This window comes from Colletotrichum karsti (genome assembly GCF_011947395.1).
Source record: "Colletotrichum karsti strain CkLH20 chromosome Unknown Scaffold5, whole genome shotgun sequence".
NCBI lineage: Eukaryota > Fungi > Ascomycota > Sordariomycetes > Glomerellales > Glomerellaceae > Colletotrichum > Colletotrichum karsti.
Genome location: NW_024065905.1, coordinates 871,336 through 897,827, shown reverse-complemented (window position 1 = coordinate 897,827; position 26,492 = coordinate 871,336). Strand labels below are relative to the sequence as shown.

The 26,492-nt window shown below is 52.7% G+C and overlaps 6 protein-coding genes across 6 annotated transcripts; 2 read left to right on the top strand and 4 right to left on the bottom strand.

Annotated features, from left to right (window-relative positions):
- Positions 1-2,255: 2,255 nt before the first annotated feature.
- CkaCkLH20_02276 (salicylate hydroxylase) lies at positions 2,256-3,843 on the bottom strand (the record flags this gene model as incomplete). Its single annotated transcript, XM_038884995.1, has 6 exons — positions 2,256-2,754; positions 2,822-2,986; positions 3,051-3,207; positions 3,278-3,394; positions 3,458-3,632; positions 3,703-3,843. The coding sequence occupies 6 exons, from the start codon at positions 3,841-3,843 to the stop codon at positions 2,256-2,258; spliced, it is 1,254 nt and encodes a 417-aa protein (XP_038749783.1).
- A 712-nt stretch (positions 3,844-4,555) lies between these two features.
- On the top strand, positions 4,556-5,588 carry CkaCkLH20_02275 (uncharacterized protein; the record flags this gene model as incomplete). Its single annotated transcript, XM_038884994.1, has 3 exons — positions 4,556-4,832; positions 4,903-5,409; positions 5,482-5,588. The coding sequence occupies 3 exons, from the start codon at positions 4,556-4,558 to the stop codon at positions 5,586-5,588; spliced, it is 891 nt and encodes a 296-aa protein (XP_038749782.1).
- A 141-nt stretch (positions 5,589-5,729) lies between these two features.
- On the bottom strand, positions 5,730-7,899 carry CkaCkLH20_02274 (uncharacterized protein; the record flags this gene model as incomplete). Its single annotated transcript, XM_038884993.1, has 5 exons — positions 5,730-6,081; positions 6,134-6,764; positions 6,832-6,981; positions 7,050-7,222; positions 7,283-7,899. 5 exons carry the CDS (start codon positions 7,897-7,899, stop codon positions 5,730-5,732), a joined length of 1,923 nt encoding a protein of 640 aa, XP_038749781.1.
- Positions 7,900-9,134: 1,235 nt separating this feature from the next.
- Positions 9,135-12,473, top strand: CkaCkLH20_02273 (uncharacterized protein; the record flags this gene model as incomplete). Its single annotated transcript, XM_038884992.1, has 5 exons — positions 9,135-9,408; positions 9,457-9,899; positions 11,886-12,072; positions 12,138-12,157; positions 12,270-12,473. The coding sequence occupies 5 exons, from the start codon at positions 9,135-9,137 to the stop codon at positions 12,471-12,473; spliced, it is 1,128 nt and encodes a 375-aa protein (XP_038749780.1).
- A 579-nt stretch (positions 12,474-13,052) lies between these two features.
- Positions 13,053-15,037, bottom strand: CkaCkLH20_02272 (integral peroxisomal membrane peroxin; the record flags this gene model as incomplete). The annotated part of the gene is made up of 2 exons (XM_038884991.1): positions 13,053-13,589; positions 13,637-15,037. 2 exons carry the CDS (start codon positions 15,035-15,037, stop codon positions 13,053-13,055), a joined length of 1,938 nt encoding a protein of 645 aa, XP_038749779.1.
- Positions 15,038-16,833: 1,796 nt separating this feature from the next.
- CkaCkLH20_02271 (uncharacterized protein) lies at positions 16,834-20,548 on the bottom strand (the record flags this gene model as incomplete). Its single annotated transcript, XM_038884990.1, has 2 exons — positions 16,834-19,333; positions 19,395-20,548. The coding sequence occupies 2 exons, from the start codon at positions 20,546-20,548 to the stop codon at positions 16,834-16,836; spliced, it is 3,654 nt and encodes a 1,217-aa protein (XP_038749778.1).
- Between the last annotated feature and the right edge of the window lie 5,944 nt (positions 20,549-26,492).

The window sequence follows — 26,492 nt, the reverse complement described above, 5'->3', positions numbered from 1 at the left end:
CGACTTGAATTAACATATCTTATTTTGAACACCAAAAAAATTGCTGACTTTGTCTATTCGCAGGACCGTCATCAAACATTGCTTTTACCAGAATCATTCGCCGAACGTTGAGCCACTTTCTCCGTAATTCCACTAAAGACCACTCTCAAGGAGAGGCTTCGTTGGATCGAGATGCGCACCAAAACATACTTGCCGTGTCTAGATCGCAATCACCGGTGGATGATTCATTCGATGCAAGAAAATTAGAAAGACCAGCCGAAGCATGTCGCCTGCCACCCGAACCTGAAGTTTCCCGTCTCGTTCGACAATTCTTCTCTGACACGGGACTTCTCTTCCCATACATCCACGAAGAAAGCTTTTGGAAACAGTATTCGCATTTCAAAGAGACTGGCTTGAAGAATGCGAGACACTCTTGGCTTGGATTGTTGAACATGATGCTTGCCATGGCAACGAGTACTGCCAACGCCGACGGTCTCGGGCTGAATGATAGACAAGCCATCTCCGAGGTTTACTACAAACGTGCTAAATCTCTTTCTATGGCTCAGCTGATGGTGGGAGCTAGTGTCGAAGCAGGTATTGTTGAAACTTCCAGTAGAACGGCGCGGAGATAGGACATGTCACGCATCTGACTATTTCCAGTACAGATAATGCTCTTAATGTCTCAGTACCTGCAAGGTAGCCAGAGATCTGTACAAACCTGGGCTATCCACGGGATCGCTGTCAAAGCTGCCTTGGAATTGGGCTTTCACTCCGAGCTTGCCCTTCGAAGGTTTGATCCTCTGGAGAGAGAAATCAGAATTCGAACGTGGTATGGATGTGTTGCTCTTGACAGGTACGCTTCTTTCATCGAAAACCTCAACCTTTCGCAATCGCTTATTCGGATACCTGGACAGGACATTGAGTATGACATTTGGACGACCGCCTATCATTCCACAGAACTACATTCGAACACCACTGCCAAATCATACAATCCCCCAGTTGCAGAGCTCGAGCGTCCTAAGATGGTCACACAATGAAGACAGCACCCTCTTTTGGAACGGATCGATGTATGTCAGGCCACATCCACCAACGCTGCAATGACTGCTGACAGTTCATCCCCTCAGAACCCTATACGGAGTTACCGCTACCGTGATTGATGATCTCTACGAAAGCAATATTGGATCCAGCGCAAAAACACCACTGGCAAATATCGTTTCAACCGTAATCCATGTTGGACAAAGACTGGTCACATGGGAGGCGTCCCTGCCGAGATCGATGAGGCTTGTTGATCCGACCGAAATATGTAACCCGGAGGAGAGCCCCGTATCACTCAAGTTCCGAGTCATCTTGACCCTTCGTTACCACAACATTCGCATTCTGTCTCATCGGCCCATCATAGACCGATGCCTTCAAGCTCTGGACGGGAGTCCTCATTCCGCCCAAGAGTCAGCTACCCTACAACAAGGCTGGTACTTGAGTAAGGAGGCGTGCCTACAATCCGCAAAAGAAATGATTCGGCTTGTGGAAGCCTGCAAGTTGGCCAGTGAAAATCGGCCGAACATCTCATTTCTGGGGGCATGGTGGTTTAGTCTTTACTTCAGTACGTATTGGTTACCCCCTTTTGCCACATCATGCTTCTCACCGAACATTGCTGAACACTGATATACAGCTTTCAATGCTGCTTTGACGATCGTTGCTGTCAAACTTATTGAAGAACGATCGGTTCCATCCCCTTTCGAGAGAGGATATGCAAGCACCACCGGAAGCTTGGATGACATTTTGAGGGACGCTGTGACTTGCATTGCTCGCCTGGATAAACAGAATCAAATGGTAGAGAAATGCGCAAAGTTCACTGCGACTTTGGTGTTCTTAGTACAGAGTCTTTCGCCTGGTGAGTGCTTTCAACACCTTAATGGGGAATGGTGACTCACATATAGGGACTTCGACTCGCAGACAACGAGAACAGGACTGTTTTGACAGCACCAGTCCATGTCATACCCGAAAATGGAGAAGCAAATCAACACTTGGTGCCTGGTAATCTGATGGATGACGCTTTCACAAACTTGGCCAACTTTCTTCCACCAAATTTCAACGACTTTTCTGGCAATGGAATTCCTTTTGCGATGTCCGAGCTGATGGATGATCTTTCTACCGGAGATCTTTTCTGGTGACCTGTTATCGGACTTGATACGTGTTATAGATAGACAATGTGACACATGTTGAATCTTTGCTTCAAAAAAACTAGTTCTCGACCAATGTATCTATGATCTAACTTTTCACTCTTCAGTCTTCGACGCCATTCTCTCCTGCCACCGCTGTTTCATGACATCTTCAGCATCATACCCGTACGCCCACGACTGAGTCAGAGGGTCAGACCACTGGTTGGGGCTGCTGCTAAACCTCCGTCCCTCGACTTCAGGGCGCATCGCCGCGTCTCGAGCTCTCTGTTCTGGGCCATCCTTGAAGTGCCACAGGAATGCGTTCACCATACTCGCTTCCTGCATCATCGACGTCCGCCGTTTCCTTTCCTGCTGAAACACGTCGAGCGCAAGACCAAGTTGCTCCTGGGTAGTAATGCTACTGAGGACAACGGCGAGTGCAGCGCCATCTTCCACTGCCATCGCAGCGCCCTGAGACATGTATGGCAGCATAGCATGTGCCGCATCGCCCAGAATCACCAACCTAGACGACTCAGCGACCCAATTTTCAAGGAGGTCGCCTGTCATCAATGGCCATTTGATTGTCTGATCGACGAGTTCGATAATCTTGGTGAGCCTGAAAGGTAAATGTCAGTTTCGACCGAGCAGGACAAGTCGAGACGATGTCCCGAATTCAAACTCACTGGCTATCCCAACCCTGAAACTCGGCTCTCATATCTTGAAGGATATCCATTTGGCTCTTCTGCGGCCAGGTCGAGGGATCTCGGTCATCCCTGTGAGAGAGCACCATATTAAAGGACTCACCAGCTGCAATGGTGTAAGTCATGACGTGGCGATCCTCGCCAATCCTGAGTTTCCCGACCGTCAGTATATGTACAACGGACGTCATAAGGTCAACGGAAGGGGATATACCAAACATGCAAGCCGGGTTTCTCTAACAGCCATGCAATCTCTGGAATCTGTCTCATCTTGCTGACGTTGACAGTCGCTCTGTAGACAGCAAAGCCCGTATACTTTGGGCCACTACTCCGACTGCCGGAAACAGAATCTCGAGCCACGGACTTTACTCCTGTTATGATGACATATTGTTAGAACGTCCCAATCAACGATTATCAACCTTGATCCGTGAGACTACTTACCATCAGCGGCGATGATCAGATCTGCCCCGACAACTTGCCCATTGACCAAGGTAGCAGTGGGTAAAAGAGAGTTGTAGCCAGACACTCTGCTATCTAGACGGATCGCGATCCCAAGATCTAGAGCGCGTCGATACAAAGCTGAATGGAGATGAGCTCGATGCGCTACGTAGTATGGCGCACCGCACGCTTCAACGAAAGTCTCCGAGAGGTCAGTATATCCGATCTTTTCACCATTCTTCCATCGCCGGAAGGAAATGCTGTCCGGTCGGACGGCTTGGTCGGCCATGACATCCATGACACCCCAGCGCTGGAGAAGCTTGCTGGAATTTGGAGGTATCTGAATTCCTGCTCCCACCTAAGCCGAATGGTTAGTATATCCATTGCAAATGATAGTGGAGTAGGTCAAATTCAGCAAAGCCACTCACCTCCGAAAGATGTGCGGCCTGTTCTAAGATCGTAACTTTGTGGCCTCTCCTGGCAAGTGCTACGGCCGTTGCGAGCCCACCTAAACCAGCACCGACGATGACAATGTCTAAGGTGACTTTTGCTTTCAATGGCTCTTCCATATGAGTGAGGGTCTCAGCTCTTGCAGCCTGAAGGAATTGGAGACAGTTGGAAGGATAGGACGTTGAGGTTATCGCCAGATTGCTGGAACCATTTGTGCCGATTTGAATTATGTCATGGCTGATGTGCGTGTCCGCGGCAGGAGTACCAGATTGCGTATTCAGTGACTTCAAAGTCGTAGCTTTTGAAGTCACTGGAGACAGTTCCGTGGCTGAAGGCATAGCAGAGTCCAGCACCCGAAATAGAATTCGGAGAGGTCTGAATGATCGTAGTAGGTAATACAGAGCACTGAGAGTAATCCTTTGTCGTAAGTATTATCTAGGCTTTGATGTGATTCCGAGTGTGTTGTTTCATATGGCGAGCTCACTGCCGCGGCTGATGCACCAAAAAGCTCTACATCATCGCCCCTAGCTTTAGATCAACTGCCGTTCCCGCAGGCTCTTAAGTCCCCGGTAGATATTGCCAGTATCTCTAGTCTACCCCGCGTGCTGAAGTGAAATTTCATTTGGCCCTGATTCCAGAGCCAAAGCTAGGCCTTGGTGCTCCCGCGCTTGAGACGAGGCGCTCGGGGACTTAGGTCTAACCCCGGAACCTCGGAGTGCCTCCAAATTCACCATTCATTGAAGTATCTCTAGAAACTAGAATTGGAAATGTCGCAACTGTGGCATCCCATCATTCTGATCATCCTAGAAGAAAGACTTCACTTTATTCAACATGCACGTGCCCTGGCAAAGGCTGATTCGGTTTGTTGCCGATGACGGTAGGATACTCCGAGGCGAGCCTATTTTGCCTCATGATGGCTTTGATCTTGGGGACACGACGGAAGAAACAAGATTACAGGCAAAAGTCATTCAAGGAAACGATATCTACGACACCTCAGGAAGTCTGCAGGTTACCGACGAGATCGCTTTTGTCAAGAAGCTGCTCGGGCCGTTGGCGCCGGAAGACGTCCCAATCTTAAGATGCGTAGGATTGAACTACGCCACTCACAGTGAGTCCAATTCCTTTAGAATGCGTCCCACGTAGACAGACCTCAACGCTGACTTGTGTTTCCGTACTAGTCAAGGAAGCTGGCCGCAAGCCGCCTCCTTTTCCTTCCATCTTTTTCAAACCGAACACCACAATTTTCGATCACGGGGCAGATGTCATCATCCCCAAGATCTGCCAGAATGACCAAGCGGACTACGAGGGCGAACTCTGCATAGTCATTGGAAAAGACGCCAAAGACGTGCCCGAGTCGGAGGCCTTCGATTACATCGCCGCTTACACTTGCGGCAATGACGTGTCATCGAGGAAACTTCAGCGTGATCCATCGTTTGCTGGCAATGTTCCTCAGTGGGGGTTTTCGAAGGGATTCGACACGTACGCGCCGCTGGGGCCCTGCCTGGTCAGGCCTGATATCGTGGGTGATCCCAAAGCTCTTCTACTTCGGACCACGGTGGGTGGTGAAGAGAGGCAGAAGGAGTTTGTATCAGACCTGTTGTTCGACTGCGCCTATCTGGTTTCATACTTGTCTTCAGGCACAACGTTACAGAAAGGCTCGATTATCATGACGGGAACTCCTGGAGGTAAGACTTATAACTTTTCGCTCCAAGCGCCGAGACTTGGTAACGATTCGCTGATGTGAGACTTTCAAACAGGCGTGGGAGGAAGCCTGAGCCCTCCCAGATGGTTGCTTCCAGGAACCAAGATGGAAGTCAGTATTACGAAAATTGGAACCCTGAAGAATGGAGTAACTTTCGCGTAGGCAAAAGCCAGAGCCGCACCTTGCATAACCAGGCACATGGTATGAAATGGAAACACGTAATACGAGAGGTAGATAACCAGGTATCGTATTTCTTGGGAATTATTTTGATATGGAAATCAAAATGTCTACTCGGCACTGCTGTCACCTCGTATCGTTTCGAAGAATCCACTCTTCACCGCGCCTCTCAAGGTTACCAACAATACCATGCGCCCTCAGATAGGGCACCTGAAGCTCTTTGTCTCTCTTCTCCACGTCAATCTCGCGATGCTCCCTCATCAGAGCCGTTTTGTCGTCCGGATGCATTGCAAGTAACGCCGGGAGGGGCGATCCCTTAACAATGTCAATGTCTAGTCCTGCAGTCTGGATCATGATGATCAGAAGCGTCAAGATCGAGAGTCCAACTTGCGCCACAAGCAAAGTCAACCATGGCCATCGAATAGAGACATATCTCTCATCTTGCCAGGCACTTCCGCTTTGGTTTGTACTGAGCAGCCTATTCAAACGAAGTTAGTCATGTCCCTTCTTCTCTGGGGTCAATTTCTTACGCATTGGTTAAGCCGTTGGCTACGTTTTGGGTGACGTTCTGCAGAGTTGTGAAATACGCATCGTCCAACTTCTGGGACTCGTTGAGCGTATTGATGCCAATGCTTGCTCGTGATAAAGCGGTGCCGTAGATCTCGGTGCCGTTGTTGAATGTATACTGCCCCAGATCGATATAGTACCCCACCATTGTTTGCTGAAGAATCTCAGCAATGTAGTCGGGGCCCATACCACTCGCGATGTACTGCTTGCCCGGGCTATCCGGAGACGTCAAGTAGGTACCATTAACAGTGGTATTGTATATTTGAGCGAACACTTCTCCCTCGCTGGGATGGGTGTACGATGCCACTTGCTGTGTGACGGGCACGTTGTTTTGAACCGTGACGTTGTACGTGTTGACGCACCAGTGCAGCATAATCTCTGTTGCTCGCAGCGGCGTGGGACCATAGATGACGAAGAAGTTGAACAGCTTTGCTTTCATGATATCGGTGTCGTTGTATGAGAGGCTTGAGCCTGTGGAAATATTCATGTTGTGGTAACCGTAAGCACTCCTCTGCATAGTAACACCGTTGGGAAGCGTGGCGTTTGTGCCGCCTTTGACAGGGTCGCCATCGGTTGCCAGCAGATTTGTGACGTCTGGAACTTCATCAGTCTTCATCACTAAGGGAGAGGGGGGCGGGCTTTTCCCAAGAATAAGACGTACTCTTCATGTCAACGCACACGGCGAGTGAGCTGAAAAGCGGCCACGTGCAGTTGTTGGTTTGACAGCTTGCCTGATGGTATGCCATGAGCTCATCTGGAGGGGTGTTGAGTGCTCTTGGGACGGCCTGGTTGATGGGAAACATAATATCACCTAGACGTGTCTTGTTAAGCATGTGTAACCAGTGATGCTTTTGACACAAATCGTAATGGATCACTTACGGACTGAGTTTTGGCTTGCAGTTGCCCAATAATACCCGTCGTTTCTGAGCGTAAGGGCAGTGTCGTTTCCTGGAAGAGCTCGTTGCAATGTTGGATAGGTAACGACAGACTGAGTCAAAGTCGAAGTCGCAATTCCAGACACCAGAATTATGGCTGACAGGATACCAACAACTCTGATGGCGAAGTTAGCAAATGAGAGGACTTATGAACAGAATGCGCTTCAGTTTACTTACCTCCCCTTGGTGGTGACCAGCAACTTCAAGCTACCCCATGGTCCTCGACTTGCCTCATCAAAGACACGGAAGTCTGCCAAAGGTCGTGGTGACTTTTTGTACCAGTTCCACTTGTATTGCGACAAGCTTTCCATGACAGGAAGAATGAATGCCGTGCGACATACTGTCGATATGAACGCAATCACCGTGTTGAGTGTGAGTCCGGACGGCCAATTCGGCAAGGGCTTGCCGTCGTACGCGTTCAGCAACACGACCAATACTATCACACAAATGAGACTAATGACGGACCACACGATCTCTTGCCACCATCCCTTGAGAATAGAGAATATTGGTCGTCGTCTCTTGGCGGTTGCGCGCTTTTTCTTGTCGTTGCTCGCAGTCTTGACTAATTCGTACTCACTTTCGCGTGTTCCGAAAGTAGTATTCGATTTGAGCTCGTTCGATTTGTTTCCCCGGTTCGCTTGGCGACGGTCTTCGGGAGATGTTGTCCTGTTGCCTTCCGGATCCCAGTCGTACGCATTCGGCTCGGCTGAAGCAAGCAGGAGTGCTTCATCGTAACCCAGCGGTGGGACGTATGAGGGTGTTGGCTTGCGCCCGCCATGCTCTCCCTGGTCCATCGCGGTGAAATCCAATACTACACTGCCGGCAAAGTCAGTGGTGTAGATGCAAGTTGATCGGCAAGTAAGATCGATCTCCTTCAACCTCCCTATCGAAGACCCAGTTGGGGGCAGTTCTCTCTATTTACGCTTCCTGAGCCCCGAAAAACTTCGGATGTCACTGCCACAATGAAAGCTTGACGGCCTCTTCCAGGGTCAGCACTACTCCAAATTGGGGTGAGCCATCAAAGCACCGTCTGATCACAAACATCTTTTCGTGGCTGCCTAGGTCTCACCCGTCGCTAGCACAGAAAAAAGGACCAAGTTAGTGCATATTCAGGGGCCAATTTCACCGCAGCCGCTCGTCTCAGAGAGACAGTAATTGCTTATTCTTAAACGCCATCGCGGGATGTCATCTTCCATCTTCCATTCAGGATCGCCTCCATCACTTATGACGATCCATGGCTGGCTCGTCTTCCTAGTTCCTGACTGTGCCGCCCTTCCGAGTTTAGCTCCCGACGTTTGTAAACGCCACGCTCCATCATTCGGTAATTGCACTACAGAGTTGTTCATGTCTTCTTCCCACAAAGCGACGATGTCTTCAAAAATAAAACAGAAAATAGACTCTGAACTCTTCTTTCCCCAGGCTCCTGCTCGAGCAAAACGACTTGTATTACAGACACCTCCGTACTGCACACTCACAGTTCGGGTTGCCCTCCGACCTGACTTGGCGAAGGACATCCAATGCTCGTTCGTAGAGAAGGATGTTTGATGGCTCTCCTGGTTTTCGCATAGTATTCTTGGTTTCGCCAAGTATGATGTCGACCGACAAAGCCCCCAGAACTAGCAATTCTTCGTTCTGGACGGCAAAGTTGCCTTGAAATCCTTTTGAGCTAGCAGACTCGCCCCAAGACAAGCAAGTGTATCGACAGGCCGCTGTCGACCAATAGCTTAGACGTCTGGTTCCTTATACAGCCTTATGAACTCGAAATTCAGCTACACCTTCATCGCACGAGTTTCTGCGTGCTGGTGGCTTCGAGGACTCCCACGAAGTTTGGAAGGAGGTTGGGATGATGGTTGCGTATTATGAACTGTGGCTCGGGCGTTAAATGGTAGCGAATGAAAAACCCCGTCTCTCATTTGTGCGTGTCGACACGAGGAAGCAGCGACAAGAGAGTATTGCTACAGAATCAAGAAACCAAAGCGAACGAAGTCTTGCGAGAGAAAACTTCTCCAGGACGACCGTTATGTCAACCATGAGAGACAATGTTATCAAGTGCCTGGATGCCTTCAGAGACCTATCCGGCTCTCTGGTCTCGCCTTCTGACGGAATCAGCGACTATGGTGATATTGATGACAACGAAAAGGTGAGAACCGTAGAGTCTCGCTTCAAGGAGTGGTCGGGGGTATTTATGGCGCACCGCTTCGTGAGAAACTCCCTCGAGTATCGGCTCCGAGTCAGAGATGCATCCCTCCTTCGCAAAGATGTGGTGCGCCTTTTAAAGGACCTGGCAGATTCGATTGCAGAAGGTACGTAAGCTCACCAGCTGCCTTCCACATCTTGTTGACTCATTCTAGCAATGTGCGTCACCAACGGTGTCATGCCGCCGTTGGATGATGAGGCCGGCGACGACTCGGACTCGGACGACCCGGATGATGATGGGAACGAAGGCGACGACCGAGAGATTTGTGATTCAGATCAAGGGGAGTTTGCCTATGATGCTGTTGAAATGTCCCGCGCCATCGCTGTCATCACGGAGAATGTTGAAAGCCTCTTCCGGCTTTTAACTACATTCGACAACCCGTCGTCGCATGACGAATCCGTTGAATCCGGGTCGACCGACAGCTCGCATTATGAACAATTCTTCATGCAGCACGTGCGGGAAAAATTCCCGCTGGCTAGCGACAGTGTCGTGGATCGGTTAGGCAAGGCACTCTCACAGCGCCGGCGATATTTCAAGTACCGCGAAAGCCATCAACAAACGTCCGCACAGTGTCTTGAAGGCCACGAGCCGGGCGTTGTGAGCACAGGGGTATCATCGTTTCCAGGGCATCTGAATTCGGTGGTTGCGCTGGAAGCACACGGCTTGATGGATGAGGAACTGGAGCAATCGGTTGCTGCAAGGACGGAGACCTCTTCCGCCACTTCTGCCGCAGGTTCGGGTCATCAACGAAAGATTCCGAAGCTACCCAGAAAGGCTCAGCATGGCCCGTTTAAGTGTGCATTCTGCTACAGAATGGTGGCTGTGAGCGATCAGAGAGCATGGAGGTATGTATGACAGGGGGGTTGCTACGAGAAAGTCTCCGGCATGACGCTGACGCGAGGTTCAAGGAAACACATCTACGCCGACCTTCGACCTTATGCCTGTTTGCAGCCGGACTGCGAGATACCTCACGAAGAGTACCGGAGACGACACCACTGAATCCTTCATATGCAGAGAAGCCATTGGCGAATCTGGACATGCAAGTTTGGTTGTCGACAGGACTTCCGCCGTCTAAGGGACTTTGAAGACCACGTCAAGTCGTCTCACCCTGACAATTACAGAGCACCGCATTTTGTGTATCTTCTTCAGGTCTGTGAAAGTGCAACAGCGCCAACCATGACCACAACGTCTTGTCCACTGTGCCAGGCCGAATTTCGCTCTAGGGAAGAGTACCAACAACACGTAGGGCGTCACCAGCGAGAGTTGTTCCTCTCTGCTCTTCCCAACGTGGATACCGATGGAGGCTATTGATCCGGAGAGGACCACATCAGCGGATGGAGAGGTTTCGACGTTGGACCGTCCCTCAGCCCCGTTGTTTCCAGGTAGACGCTCTGGTACGATTGCCGCAAGAGACCTGCATGAGGAGAAACCAGCCTTGACCGAAGAAGAAGAATTTGGTCAAGAGATGTTGAAGGATGTAGATGAACCAATTATACGAATGAAACTCATGGGGGCAGGACGCATATGTTCACGACTGTCCCACAACTCGCCAACTCGATAGTGCCGTGTCACGATGCGGTCAAAGACTCACGAAAAGCAGCCTAAAGAACCTTCACGTTCAATGCTACTCTACTACATTTCGCTCTATACAATAACCCGGCCTCCTCAATCAAATCTCCCGCCTGACGAACTCCCGCAGAAGAACTACCGCCATAGTCCACAAGCTCAGACGAACCACTTCTGTTCTAATGTATCGACGACACCCGCAAATCATCAACCGTACGAACATGAACCACGCAGGCAGCACTTCGGGATCGTCGGAAGCTTGTATTGAGCAGCCTAGGCGAAGCAGACGTGCTAATTACCTATGCCATCTGCTCCCGGTTGAGCATTGCATGGACGAGGCTGTCGTGCGTCCCAAGTCACTAAAGTAGTCGAACCGTCTGCCACGGGAGGGGGCAGGAGCGTTATGGATGAAGAACCAGGCGTTGTCTCTTTATTATGTGAAAGCTCGACACTTTTGAACTTTCAAAACTCCAGTACGTAGAGTAACGTAGTCCCGTAAAATTTCGGCAGCTGCTCATGTACGTTTGCTCCAGTAAAGAACTTCTAAACAGAATTCAAGAACACTGCCCCGTCCCCAATGTACACCAGGATAGTTTTCACGATAGAGAACATTCTAGGCAGACTCCGTCTTGGCGATGACCGAGAGGGTGTCAGGCCCGAGCTGCCTTGAAGAACATTGTGGTGAGGGGGTTCGTGAGTCCGCATGATAGAGTTGCCAACATAGCCTTTCATCTGATCCATGACGTGAATCCTAATTTTCACCGGCTGAACACCACCCACCTCACCTCACTCGATCCTCTACAGATAAAGAGTCTGGGGAAGCGCCGGTTCGCAGCTGTCCAGCTGCCCCTCCAAACTTGTGATATCCCCTCTTCAAATACACCAGAATAAGTGACAACATTCACCATGTACATCGCCAACACACTCCTGACAGCAATCCTAGCTACATCGGTAAATCCCCCCTTCTCCCAACCCTTTCTCTCCCAGCACTCATTCTAACATTCAACCCACCCCCAGGCCTACGCGTCCCTCGAGGCCCGCGCCGCCTTCGGCGACGGCGACGGCGTGCTCTGCCACAACTTCCGCGAGGGCAACCGGTCCGCCGTGGCGGTCGGCATCGAGGCCCTCCGCAAAGTCCCCATGAAACCCATGAACGGTGCGGGACCGGCGAACTGCGGGCGCGTGAGCTGTCAGAATAACACTGGTATGTGAACTCCCCTTGCCTGAAGTCTACGTGAGAGATGAGGTGCTGACGATGGCGTGAAATAGGAATCTGGTGGTGCAACGACGTACGTCCCCACACACATTCATTCCAAACCCTCATAATTCAACTTCATGAGAGAGAAAGAGAGAAGTGTGATTTGACTCGACTCGATGCTGATTGTCACGTTTCCACCACAGGCCACGACCCCCAGGGAACTCAACTCCTTCGCCGACATCGCCGACGGCGCGCAGCGCGTGGTGAGCAGCTGCAAGGACAAGCTCGACGCGAACCAGGGCGACGGGATGACCGTCAGCGGGCAGGCCTTCCACAAGGACGGCTGGAACGTGGTCGTCCGCGGCGGGGACGACTGCGCCAACGCGGGGGTCAACATCAACATGTGAGAGGGAAGTCAACGTGTGAGGGAAGGGAGATCAAGCTGTTCTCAGGAAAGGGGGGGGGCGAAGGTTGGTCTGTATCATGAGGATAGGCTTTGGAATATCTTGAGGTAGTTGGGGGGGTCCGAATGGGTGAATAGTTGTGTGAATTTCAGTTAATACTTCATTCTGATGGAATCGGCATTGTGAAAGATGGCCTACAAGCATGTCCGAAGTCTTATACTAGGTGGTCAAGCACCTAGGCATTTCAGCGATCGTCGTCGATGGCGATGGCCATCGACGCTACTTGAAGAGCTGCCTCCTTGTTTCGAGGTTTCACAGACGATATCTGATAAATTCCTTCACAAGGCTGACCCCCGGCGTGGGTCTCAACTACACACTAGCACACGCAGCAACGCCAGTCCGATATCCAATCTGATACTCGTACACGTTGTGTCATTACTCCAAATCATGGTTACCTACCCGAGCCCCGACATACTCTACAACCAGCAAAACGCCGCTAATGCCCCATCCATCCGTGTGTGATCCCTGAGTCCCGAAAGAAAGAGTAACAACCGTTTGCACCGGCCGCGATCGGATTCGCCCTTACTCCAAGCTCATCCTGGCCTCGTCGCCGATGCCCCACTGCCCGCCGTCCTTACCCTGCAGGGCCAGGTTGAGCTTCATCCCGAGCGCCGCGGCCTCCTCCTCGCTTTTGGCGTCGCTCGCCCTCCTGCTGCGTTCGTGATGATGATCCCGGTCGGCCTTGCTCGAGATGCTCTTGTCCGTAACTTTCCGCCGGAGCGAGGGCGTCTTGAAGAACGACCTGCTGCCGGAGCTCGTCGATAGCGTCGACGCCGCGTCGTCCTTTTCGCGTTCAAGATCCTTATCGGCAACCGTTAGATCTTGCGTCGACTGGGTGGGGGAAACCATTTTCTCCTGGAGAGTACTGTATCTTTGCGTCGTCAGGGCCGGTCCTGGTGGGTTGCCCAGAGGTGATCCCGGTCTTGGTGGTGCCTGCGCGGCGTCCAGTTCGTGTGCTATCTCGTCCTCGGATACCTCGACCAGTTCGGCGTCGCGGTACCACTTCCTCCGGCGCGTCCACCGACCCCAGCCGTCTACGCCGCGGCGCCCGTTTTGCCACTATTCCTGTCAGATCGAAACTTCCAGCAGACGTTCATGAAGCTCACCTTATTGTCGTAGTAGATCCAGCCGTTCCTACCAGCCTCCCCGTCGTAGTCAACAGGCTCAGCGCCGTCATCGGGCACCCCGTCAACCCGCCACTTACTCCCTTCTACCCACCGCCAACGCATGTTGCTACCATCCTCGACCTCGGGAAGTTCAAACGTGTCACGCGACGGCACGGGGTTGTTGTGCTCGTCGGTCCACGCTGATCGCTCGTACGCAAACATGCTTTGTGTCCAGCCGAGACCGACCCAGCGTCGCTGGTTTTCATAAATGATGAAGGTGAATTTCACTCCTGCATCCTTGCTCGTGGCGTTATTGCTGTGACGGTGAGATTGCTTGCGCAAGGCCTTGGTTAGCTCCGACGTTGCCGGCCGCTTGGCTACCACCTTGCCGCCCTCGCCGTCGGTACCCAGAGTCACAGGCACGGCCTTTACAGGCTTCTCAAACGTGAGGCCAGTCACGAGGGCGGCTGTCTTGCGAACCGTGGCGCTGCGCCAGAGCAGCGTTCGGGCTACGCGCATGACCCTGGCATGCCATGTCAGAACGAGCGTGCCAAACAGCAATGCTATCCTGCGCGTCGTGATGATTCGTAGTGGAGGCAGGGTCAAGGCCACCCAAAAGGGCGTACAGAACAATATTCTCACGAACAGAGTCGTCAGAGCCGGTCTTGTCGTAGCTGATGTCGGTGTTCGCTGCGTACTCAGGAAATCCGTCAACTCGAGGAGCGGCTCGAGTAGCACGTTACACCGCCCGGTAAACTCCTTGAGCGTCTCGACGATCTCGTCCAACGTCTTCTGATGTCTCGTATTTGTGACTTCGGACTCGCCCCGGTGGTGTCCCTTGGCGGCGTTGCCGGTCGCATTACTTTTGGGAGCGAGCTTCTGGGCTTTGCCACCGGCCGTACCTGCCGCATTCTGCGTGCCGACCTCTTTCGAAGCCGGCTCCGTCCACCCGCTGCTGCTTAGTGGACTGAAGCGCCGGCCGTACATGCCCATTATCAAAGTCAGGACGACAACGATGGGCCCGGCGACGCGGACGACGATGTCGCCATAAAGAACGACCGCCCAGAAGGACGCGAGCAGCAGGAAGCTCTCCCAGGGGTCATCGGTGGTCCATGTCAGCAGACCGGCGAGCTTGTTCAGCGGCAGCAAGAAGGGGTGCGAGTATGCGAGCGCTCGTGTTATTTGAGGCGGGGTGGCCAGCAGCAAGGGCGACTTTTGGTGGACGATGATGGTCGAGCGGCGGGAGGATCGGCTCGGGGTGTTTGCAGAGAGGGTGACGGGGGAGAAAGTCGCGTATGTGGGGGGAGCGCCGGAAGGGGTGCCGTCGAAGCCGGAGTCGGCATGGGAGGGATCGTTAATCGAGTCGGCATCGGGGCCGCGCTGGGCTTTCGGGGTCGACATGTGGACTAGCCAGGGCGTATCCTACGCGAAGGAGGGGAGGTTAGCCGGGCTGGGGTTGTGGATGGAGATGGAATGCGAGGCGACGAGACGCAGCGACAGCGACAGCGACAGCGAGAGCGACGGCCGGTGCAGCCGTCAGGTCAGTGACGCTGGGAGCAGGTGGGCAAGGCGAAGGCCATCGGATGAATGAAGACAGAGTGCAGAGTTATGTGAGGCGCAATGAGAATGAGGAGAAGGAGCAGTGGCGAGTTGATGTTATGACGTGGCTGATGCGTTGAAGAAGCCAGAGCGCAAAAGACAAGGTGGTAGGTAGCTATTTGGTCGTAGTGTTGAAGTAAGCTCCGTAGGTTTGGTGGTGTCTGCGCTTCTGTTTGCAATGCGTGCTCCACGATGACGGAGGGCCAGGTCAAGGCAGCCGAGCAAGGATGTGACGATGCAACGGTGTATTAGGACGGAGAGTGGAAGAGCCCGAGAGCGGGCAGGGCACGGCACGGCGGGGAATAGAAAATGGATATTGCGAAATATCCGTATTTTGAGAGAGAGAAGGGGACCTGGAACTCACAAAGGCAGCCATCAATCAATGGTCCGGGATTCCGCTGATCTTTCCTGGGGTTGCTCGCCGCTGCGGCTTGCTGCGGATGTCTTTTGGGGGTGCAGACCTCGGGGTCACGTCTTTCCAGTCTCCGGGAGCCTGATGAGAAGAAGAAAACACAACAACAAAAAGAAGACGACCGGAATGCCGGCTCAGTCTGTTGCCTCCGTCTCCGTCTCCGTCTCCGTCTCTGGCTCACCGTCGTTCGGCGCGCGTATGCGCTTTCGGTGTCGAGTCGCGCGTGGTGGATCGCAACGTCATCGGTTTCGGTCGGATCGATGGTCGAGAAGAATGTCGTCGTCGCATTCACCCAGCTCAGCTCGCGGGTGTCCGTGTCGTCGGCATTGGTGGTGTTTGTGTGTTTCGTTTCGGAGCGGCGACAAAGTCGCGATTATGAAATGGTTTTGGTAAAGTTTTAGAGTGGAAAAGAGAAAAAAAGCAAGAGTCGACAAGACAAGGAAGGAAGGAAGATTCAAAATGAAGAAAGTGCGACCCGACGGACTGTTCGGGGGTCAGAAGACACCTTGGACCTGACCTCACCTCACTGACTGACTGCAGCAGCACCAAGACTGGAACTAGAACTGCATGCGGTCCAGTGGCCGTCCTCATTCATCGTGGGGAAGCTCCAGGCCGCCTGTGCCCACGTGAGTCGATGTCCTCCCCGCTGAACAAAGTGCTATTTGCTGCCCGTCACCTTGTTATTCCCCGGCAATGCGATGGAGGCTAGCAATCACATGCAAAAATGACGGGCAGCTTCTAACCCCAGCTCACACAGCAGCATCAGCATCCACCGATACCAACTCCGACTCCGACCCTTGCTGGTCCTTGTCACGGACGAGAGAGCATGGATTCGAGCTTGAGTAAATGTGGCATCATGGGACTTGACAACTTCGCAGACGCAGTCTTCTTTACCATGATCTAAACACACCAGTGAAGATGAATGTATCAACTGATTGCTGCTTTTTGCTACCTCAATCCTCCAGCGGCTTGTTCTCTCAATGGAATCCTATACAGCAACCACATCGGCTACTCAAACCGACAAACTCAGCAAAAGTTTTCCTTCCGTCCATAACGCCGTCCTCTCAAAAAAACCTCATTGCCGCCCTGGACTTCGCAGTCGCGCCGTACTCCGTATTCGCCTCACAAATGAAATGCTGTGCCCATGCGAGTCCTTCGCTGCAACCCCATCTAAACTTCCTTGCATTTACCCTAAATGCTCAATCTCCATGTTCTTCCCAGTTACCCAACGATAAAACTTCGATGCTTGCGGCAATCCTCCCCGCATGCTTCCCGTCACCGAATTGGTTGCAAACTTGAAAAGCTGCTCACCACCCGTCTTCAGTACCAGCTTGACCATCGTCTTCTCTTGTTGCGCGGCCTTGACTTGCTGCGCATCTAGAATTGCCTCAACGCCGTCTGCCGCTCGAGAACGCGCAACTCCCCGGGCATCGTCTTCGATGTAGAAGTGAAGAAACTTGCTGCCCTGCTCGTCCCACTTCTTATCGCCTTCAGAGAAGCTTGCCACGTCAATCGAAAACGTTTCCGCGCTCTTGCTGACTCCGCCCACCGGAGATGCCGCCGCGCTACGGTCCAGAGGAGATCTGATCGTGGCTGGTGTGATCATGGGCGATTCTGAGTTCCTAACTGCCCGCCATCGGTCGTCGTTTGCCAGATTCAGGATCCTAGGCGTGTTGCTACCAGATGCAACCCCGTTGCCAGTCGTCGCCTTCTGATCGTCGAGAGCACTGCTAATGCTCATTCGCGGGTCAGATCGACGAGTTGCGCTCTCTACGCTTCCGCTGCGAGGGGTTTCCAATGGCGACGGTTGCTTGCTCGTGTCACCATTCTGGCCGTTGAGAGCTTCCAACGTACGAGACGCCACTTCAATGCTCAACTCCTTCGCCGCATCCGAGTTGACGGTGGCGTCGACAGTACCGGTCGACCTGCTTGCTTCGGGCTTCTGGGGCACATTTGTTGTCGTTGCTGGAGAGTTATGCTGTTGCTTCGGTTCGACCAGGACGGGCGGTTTTGCAGGCAAGGGATGTACGAGCGGCTTAGCCGGTAAAGGGTGCCTGAGAGGCGGTGGCTCTGTGGAAGCATGCCCTTGTGAGGGTGATGGCCGCCGTTGATCAACCGAGGATTCTTTCTCGCTAGATGACACCTGCTCCTTGGTCTTCTCCTTCTCAGGGCCGGCACTGTTCAGAAGGTTGGCCACTTGCAGCTTGGGGCTGATCTTGGGCACTTCTCTTTCCAAACTAGGTGACTTTGAAGCACTGCTTCCTTCTCCATTCCCGGTTGCCGCGACCGAGAGTGACTTCTCCCGTGGGATGGTGATCTGGCCACCGTTCTGAGAAGCGCCTGGGTTTCCTCCCTCCGCCGCCGTAGAACTGAAGTCTCCCTGGGCGCCCTGGGCTGTTTGCGTCCCGCCATTCTCGGGTCTTGGAGTGACAGGTGTACCAAGTGCGATCTTAGGGACCGCTACCTCGATTGCACCGTTGCCAGGTGTTGTCGTTTCCAGATTTTCGACATGACGCGTCTTTGAGGGCGTCTGCTGCGTATCGCCCATCTCCACGTCCTCGATGTCTCTGACGGGGGCGTCCTTCTTCGCAGACGACCGCGTCCTAGCACCCGCGGCAGATCTGCCAAACGCCGAACTGTCGCTCAGCCTTGAAGAAGGACGCACCTCTTGAGTGCTCCGTCTGAGAGGCTGCGGCGACTTGGAAGAGTTGGCGTCGGCCATCTCGTGATCAGAGTCCTTGCCGCGTCCCTTGTTCTCCACGTAATCCTCATCATCCGAATCATCGAGCTTGGGTGGATTGTCGCCGAAATCGTACATGTCGACGTCGTGCGCGGAAGACTCGGAATCCGATGCGGAAGACGGCAGTTGAGGTGCCGGTATCTCTCCCCTAGATGCCTGGCCTTCCTGATCCGCCGCCATCAACAAGTCCTCAAACGAGCTGTACCCGCGGACTTCCGCATAAAATTGCCGAGCCTTGTTCTGCGAAGCGTCGGGATTGGACGGTCGGGTCGGGTCGTCTAGCAGGAAAGGTTTCAGCTGTTGGACGCTCACCCACCCAAGACGGTTGGGTCCCTTAGGCTCGAACCACAGAACGGGGACTTCTCTCTTTAAGACGCCCGGTTCGCCATCGCGATACCCTTCAGCCCAGCCGGCAATGCCTTCTTCGTCGTACACGAAGCAGGCTGGTCTGTTCTTGTCCTTGTACAGCAGGAGGTCACAGAACTTCTCTCCCCACCCACAACATTGCAAATCCTTCCAGCCGACAGCGGCAACTACGTACATCTTGTGGTTGGCCCACCTGGCCTGATAAAGCTGTCCGGGTTCGGGATTCGTGATGTACTGCGTCGTGTCTGGCCTCACGAGCTCTGGGCTCTGTGTGAGCTTCGCTCCCGCGGTCGAGGGAGTTTCTGTTGACTCTTTGGAGGCTTCGCCGGCCGAGTAACGCTTGCCGCCGGATTTTGGGCCATGCAATTGGTTGAGGGGCTTATACCCATTTTCGAAAGCCTTCTTAACGACATCGTTGTTCAGCCTCATCAACTCGTCAGTGCAGTCAACGACGTGGAACCCGATAGTGCGGAGCGCTATGCGGTGTTCCTTCTTCTGGTGGTTATGCGAAGCCCCGTGCAGGTGCTTAGCTGCTGCTGGCAATGCGTTCTGCTTGAAATGAACGCCGTGTTCGTCGCATCTGTGAATTTGTGAGCAGCTTGCTTCTCTACATAGCGAGGGAGGTGATGGGTCAGGCTTACTTGAGGATATAGAAGATGTCCTCAAACTTGACAATAGTGTGCTTGAACTCGGCCTTTCCGTCCTGGTAGACCTCGTTGAATGTAATGGTGTACTGTGCAATAGACTGGGGAGTGCCTGTCCTCGCACGCTTCAAGTTAGGATCGTCTGGATTAGAACCCAGATCCTCGGATTTCCGCTTCAGCTGTCGATGAGGATCAGGCTGGAGCTGTCTCGCCAAGTCGTCTTGCCGACCCAAAAGAATATTGACACCGTTCCTAGTCATGTGCGTTCTATCGTCTCGAGCAGTCTGAATTGTCTGGGTCATCGGCGGGATGGCGACACGCGTTCCGCGGCCGGCTTCGACAGCACTGGCGAAATGAGGGCTTCCGCCGGGTTGGCCATAGCCCGACGTTGCGGTCGAGCCCTGGGAGGCTCCGGGTATCCCGTTGCCCAAGATTGGTGCGCGTCCGTTCGACGGCAACATGCGAGGAGGGGCCTCGACTGGTTGAACCATCGGCCTAGCCTGCTGATACATGCTGATGCTCGCATGCCTGTGTGGAGAAGCATGTTGAGGGTGTTGATTGTAGCCTTGCCATGAGTGGTTTTGCTGCGAAGGCATTGGCGCGGAGTTTGCGCTGTTGGCGGCCTGGATATTCGGTCTTTGAGGATGAGGCACCGCGGCTTGCGGATGCGTGGACGGCGTTTGAGCTCGGCTTGCTGACGCCGCAAGCGTTGTGGCAGAGGGTCCGTTGGCAGCATTCCGTGACGATGAGCCCCCCGGCACCGGGAAGATCAAGTGGTGTTGAAAGTACAGGTCCTTTTCCTGCTTTTCCAAGTCCTGTAGCTTCTGGTCATAAGCTTGCTTGCGCTCGGTGAGCCGGTGGGTCCGGATCTCAGTTTGGTTCCTCTGGAAAATTTCGTAAGCGTGCCGACTGAGACTTTGTGACTCGATATAACGGGCTTGATCGTCTAGATCGTGGCAGAGGTTCTGTTGGTCATGCAGCATTGACTTCTTTAGCGTCTCTTTCTGGGCCTCGAAGCGCCTCTTATACGCGTCAAGAGTTTTGAACCATTGTTCTTGTTCCTGGGCCAGGGTAGGCGGTTGGTGATGGCCCTGGGCCGCAGCTGCGGCAGAGACTTGACTGGCCATGTCGGCGGCGATGGAAAAGACCATGAGGAAGCCTAGTCGTTGGCCTGGATTCTTGAGATGAAGTTGATAGACCGACTCAGGCTTGTCGAGCCATGCCAACCGGTATACGCGTCAAGTTTCGCGTCTATCAGAATGTTAGTTGCCAAGCCTATGATTTGTGCTTCCTGCCAATGCTGAAAACGAGGTAGAAATTACTATTCAGTCGATGGTGGCGGTGATAAGCACTCGACCTATTCAGAATGCGCAGAATCGTGGAACTTGGCCAAAAATGGCAAAAAACAAAGAAGGGACGACGAGCTCCCCGAAAAAATCAATGCGTTGATGGTGGCTCGTCGGACGAAATATCCTTCCGGATTAATGATCTTGATGAGGTGGGATGGTCCGGGAACAGGCCGATTGTCGACGATGGATGTGGCTGGAGGCGATAACCAAAGTCGCATCCAAAGAATTACCCAAAGACGAGATCAACGGCCGATGATGGTGGTAAAAACCTGGCCGCAGGGCGATTGGTTAATCGACCTGATAAAAGAAGTTGTCGAGATGGAGTGGTGTATGAGAGACGAAAGTCGAATGGTACAGAAAAAATAGCGGCCGGGAGTAAGGCAGTAAGTGATGATGTGATGTTGATCTAGAAGGGACTTTTGGTCCGTCCGATGAGGGAAAGCGGCTAGCGATTGGTGCCTGCCTGGTATTGATGACTGGTAGGTTGGTCAATTGGGTGCTCGAACAGGCAGAAGTAGAAAGGAGTGGATGAAGTCGTCGTTGGTGCCGTTTGTCAAAAATAGAAGGTGCTGCCGTCTGACAAAGGGAGTTTGCAGAGTGGATGTTGCCTGGAAGAGGGAAGAAAGGGCTTGTTTGGCAACAACGGCAGATGATGGGTGAGTCTGGGGTTGTTGTGTTGGGTAAAGGTGAATGTGAAGGTGAATAAGGTATTAATGGCAATGGAAGTGGAAAGGAAAGGTGCAGGGGTGTCAGGGGTAATTAAACCATTGTTTCGGGAAAGACGAGTACAGTCCGAACCTCACGTAAGGAAAGCGAGGTAGGCGTAGGCGTAGGCGTAGGCGTAGATGTAGATGTAGTGTAGGTGCAGGTGGTTTGGAAAACGTGTTGGGAATCCAGTCAAAAGGGTTGTAACAAGCAATCAGAAAGCAAGACTCGTACGTACCTTTCTAAGCTGATTACGGCCGTGGCTTTGCCTTTGGTGAGGTTGAAGATGGATGGATTGTGCAGATGTAGGCAGTTGGAAGGGAAGGATGGAAAGGAGAGGAAGACAACACTGAAAAAAAGATAGTGGACGAGAGAAAAGACCAGTAGAGAATAAGAAATGGCAACGAAATTGTAATTGCAAGCCAATAAGGCGTGGCAGGACTCTGGAGTACGCAGTAAGGTACTTTACCCAACCAACCCAGCAATCAAATGACAGGCATGCGCAAGTATTCCATACAAGCAGTAGGGAAAATGCTCATTTGGTGGCTACTACGGAATAGACCAGAGACAAGACAAGCAAGACAAGACCGGGCTGGGTCATGTTGGTTTATCAGCGGCCTATTGATGCGTTTCTACCGCCCTACTACTGCTACTGCGGTACTAGAAAGGCAGAAGCGAGCCAAGACAAAGGAAGGCGTACCTACCGTACTAAAAGTAATAAAGTAAGAGCATGTACCTGCCCACGAGAGAGGTACTTCCTCGGCGGTACCTGCCCTTCTCTCACTTCAGGAAAGAGCAAGGAAGACAGCACCTGCCACTGGCTGACACCACCCAACTCAGCAATCCCGAGCCCGAGATCCTGAATGGATGGACACCTGGATGCCTGGCCATTGGATCTGGATATATCCACCGGGACATGCGCCTCAGGCATGAATGAGCTTAATGACGTACAGTCTTCAGCTGTGAATCTGGCACGGTACCTCAACGCCCAATTTAGCCTGTTCTGCACAGTTTGAATCCAAGGCGGCTGACTTATCGTGTAGAGTTCTCCGATTACCCGTGCCGGTCTCGTTGGTATGAAGACGGCATTTCATTCCGTCTTCCCTTGAATCTTCGCAATCGCATCTCTCTGCTCCTCGAATCGCAGGCCGAGCCCTTTTTAGCAAAACTTTCCATTCGCTGGAAATTACAATTCATCCTCGTGCCTCGTGCCTCATACTCCACCACGCCCTCGGGCTCAGAAATAGAGCCAGAGCCAGAAGCATCCAAGGTACCAAGGGATGATGGAGCTCTCCGCCATGTATGAGTGTGTGTGTCAATGCCAACGTCAATGTCGATTCGGCTTCGGATGCCGCGCCATGTTGGACGCCCTCTACTACGCCCTACCAAGGTACGTGGCCACATGTTGTCTTTCTTGGTCTGCGCCTCCGTGATAAATGAGATGCCACAAGTGACCAAACCGGTACCTTATCTTGATCTCACCATAGCTGCCAATACGCCATATCTGTGATGCCTCTTATGCATAGCTTACACCCAAATCACACGTACAATTCGTTAGTTCGGGCGTGGCACCGCAGGACAAATCATACACGTCAATACACGCATGTTTGTTTATTCGGGTGCGTATAGCATATGGCGCCGTGTATCCGTACGGGTACCTCCTTTTCCTCTTCTCAGACATTCCGGGTAGGCTATCATGCGTCGTGCTTCATCAACCAGCCAAGCAGACCATGCCATTGCGACGGAACCATAATAAGTGCGGCCTCGTCGTATCCCATCCGAGAGTCCACGCCCACCACGCCCACCGGTTCGTGTGGCCCTCGTCTGTAAGAAGAAAAAGATACATGCCTCTCTCGTACCGCGACAATGCTCAGGTACTTCGGTCTTATCCCCTTTGCGGCCCATGTCCTAATTCCAATCCCCGGGCACTTTAAAGGTAGGGCACGGGTATATCATACAGTCATACAGTCACCATCTTAACCCTGTGATTGGCCACTTGGAAACTGCCACTGTTTGCTGTTCTGGCAATTTTCGCCCGCGTCCCACGCGATTCATCAACACCCCTGCCAAACTATTTTCCCCCCTTCTTCCATAATGGCAACTGGAACTGCCCGCTGCGCCGTACTTGGACTTGGTAGCAGTAAGTAGCCTTTTTGATTTAGCAAGGGTCATTTCATTGGTCTCTCTCTCTTGTCAATCACGACGGATGAGTCCAGCAGATCGGCATCTTGTTGCTTACCGAGAAATAACACAGCAAGAAAATACGATCCATCTTGCCCATCCCTATTGCTTGCTGTACGGAGACTGGCCTGGCGGCGGCGGTTTCTCATTCCGCGTACTCGGTTCGTGCTCTCTTAGCGCTAGACTTTGCTACCGGCCAATAATTACAGACCACCCTCCTCCATCCATGTCACAGATTGACATCAGAGATGCCGTCGCCATCTCCAGTCAGTCTGCTGCGGACTACAATTCCGACACGGGCCCAACTTTCACTTAGTCTTTTGTTGATTCATGTTGGACCCCCAACACACACACCTTCGGGTTCGCTCTCTCATCACTCACTCTCCCACAGTCCACCGGCAGTCGCAGCCTTGGTCACGCCTGTTGATGCGCTCTGCTCCAACTTCCAAGGGGCACCCGAAAAAGACCAGACGACGGAGATGTCCTGGCACGGCATCGGACTCTTGCTGGCCCCAAGCTAGACTGGGATCCAAATTGTACCTTATTTCACGGCCGTCAGTGTCCCGCCGTCTTATTCCCACCACCACACTCACTCTTCAACCCAAACCATGCCATGCCACCATGCCTGGACCCTCTGCTCGCATCTGCCCCAGTGCGTCGTCGTCGACTCGTAGATGCCGTCGTCAACTGAAATGTCGTCGAACCCAGGCGGCCTGGGGGCGGAGCAACTGATACATTTCCTCCTCTTGGCGTCGCACCCATATCCCGACGGGACGCTCCATACCTAGGTATCGTACTCTGTACACCATAACGCAAACAAAAGTACAGAGTACCAACGGCCAACCAGGAAACAAAACGCTATGCTTGATTGTATTCCGGAAAAAGGAAAGAAATCCCACGACCAGGCTATCCCCTTTTTAGTCACTGTACGCACCACTCTAGACAGCCTACAGTCACCACCACTCACCGGCGGCACAGCGGTACAGCCAGCCAGAACCTTTTTTTCCTTCTTTCTATTGATAATGATCAGACTGATCAGAGTCACCTTCATCTCATCCCGCTGATCACTCACGTCTCGAACCCAACGTCCAAACACCAAACCCGCCTCAGAAAGTCTCTTGCTGCAACAGGCAACGGTTCGCTAGCATAGAGTCTAAAAACCGTCCGCGCAATACGCGTACCTTCTCTTTTGCCCAAAACCCACCCTGTCCTTCACGGCTGCAACTATAATCTTCAGCCTTGGGGCGGCGGCTTGTCCGACAGAGATCCATACACAGTGAAAATGTATCCTCGTGTTGCCTCCATTACTCGTGTGTGTGTTACGGTCATCATGTGCAAGCCGCAAAGGATACCGTTCCACTAAACACGACTAACACGAACGAAGCTGAAGGAATTTGACTCTAACTGATACTGTACGAGGTCGAAATACAAGCATTCCTCGCCCACGTACCTTGGGTAAAGGATGGGAAACGTGAAGCTTGGCCGCGAAAAAAAATGACGCCATCCAGATTTGTCGATTATCTAAACACTCCGTCGTCCGACCTGCAGTTCTGCCCGGGGTCATGGAAAAGAAGACACTTTATTTAAAAAAGAATACAACTCAAAAACGTCGAACCCGCCGAACCCGCCCACCGGGCCACCCGGGCGCCGTACCAGGACCGCGCGCAAGAAAAAAAATAAGAGCACCCACCCACCCCAAGGATTTTTAGCCGACGGATACTCCAATGTCAATTGTTAGTGTGGTGGTGTTTCCGTCCCCTTCAAATGTCGGTATCCCACAATACGGAGTCCAATCAGGGGTTCATCATTGCGAAACCGAACAATCTGTAACTGATCCAATGTCAAGGCCAAATGTCACCCGCGGCCAGTCAAGTCGAATGCACGGCGAGCATGGCCCTTCTGAGCGGACTTGGGTAATGCCGCCGCTCGCTCGCCAGCTCGTGGCTGCTTCTTTCCAAATCATCATCCATCGCTGTGTTTGGGTTCTTCTTGTCGTCTTATCGTTCCCGGTCGACGATCCTCCCACTTCCCTTCATGGCTCCTCTGACTTCCTCTCAACCTGTATCTCAGTCTCACTCTGCTATCGCATGATAGCCAACTCGCACTCCATGCAAGCCCGGTCTTACGAGCACTATTCCCTTTCCCGCCCAATCCCCGCCTGCCACGCATGTGACGAAAGCCGCGCCACACACTGTTGTGCTTGCGCGCATCTACTCGATCTCATCTCATCTGGCCCTTTACTATTAGCTTCTTGCCGCGCGAGCGTGTAATCGATACCGCCTATTACTAGCTTGGGGTAAGAGACGTCCAGGATTCGCCACTTGGTATCAAGGTGGCATCGCGCCATCAACCCCAATATGCGCACTATCCGAATTGTCTGGGTAAACAATGAGTCACTAGCCTGGTTATCACATCGACGAGATATTTTGCCGTTTTAGGTGTTGTTGCAGCTATCGACATCTTACGAAGGTTTGCTGGGAAAGAGACGACTCTTCGCATCTCGCCTCGGCGATGTCGTCTTCCATGCTATTGCAGCTTCAGGTGAAGTAAGAGCAGTAGCCCACGTTGCACTGTGCCATCGGAGAGCATTCCCGGCACACCATAAAGACCTCCTGGAATCCTCCTCAAACCTCTTCAAACCTCCGTCCAGTACCACCGGACTTTGACGGCGATGGCGGCGATGGCGGCGATGCTGACGATGCGGAGCCCTCCGCGCGCAACTTAGCCGACATGGAATTTTCCCAAATCACCGTGATCCCTGTTCCTCGTTCGTAGATCACTAATCCCTATCCTATTTGCCCGTTCACCTCATCCAACCGAGCTACAGTGTCCATAACGCCAAGTTTCTCCAGGGCAGGCA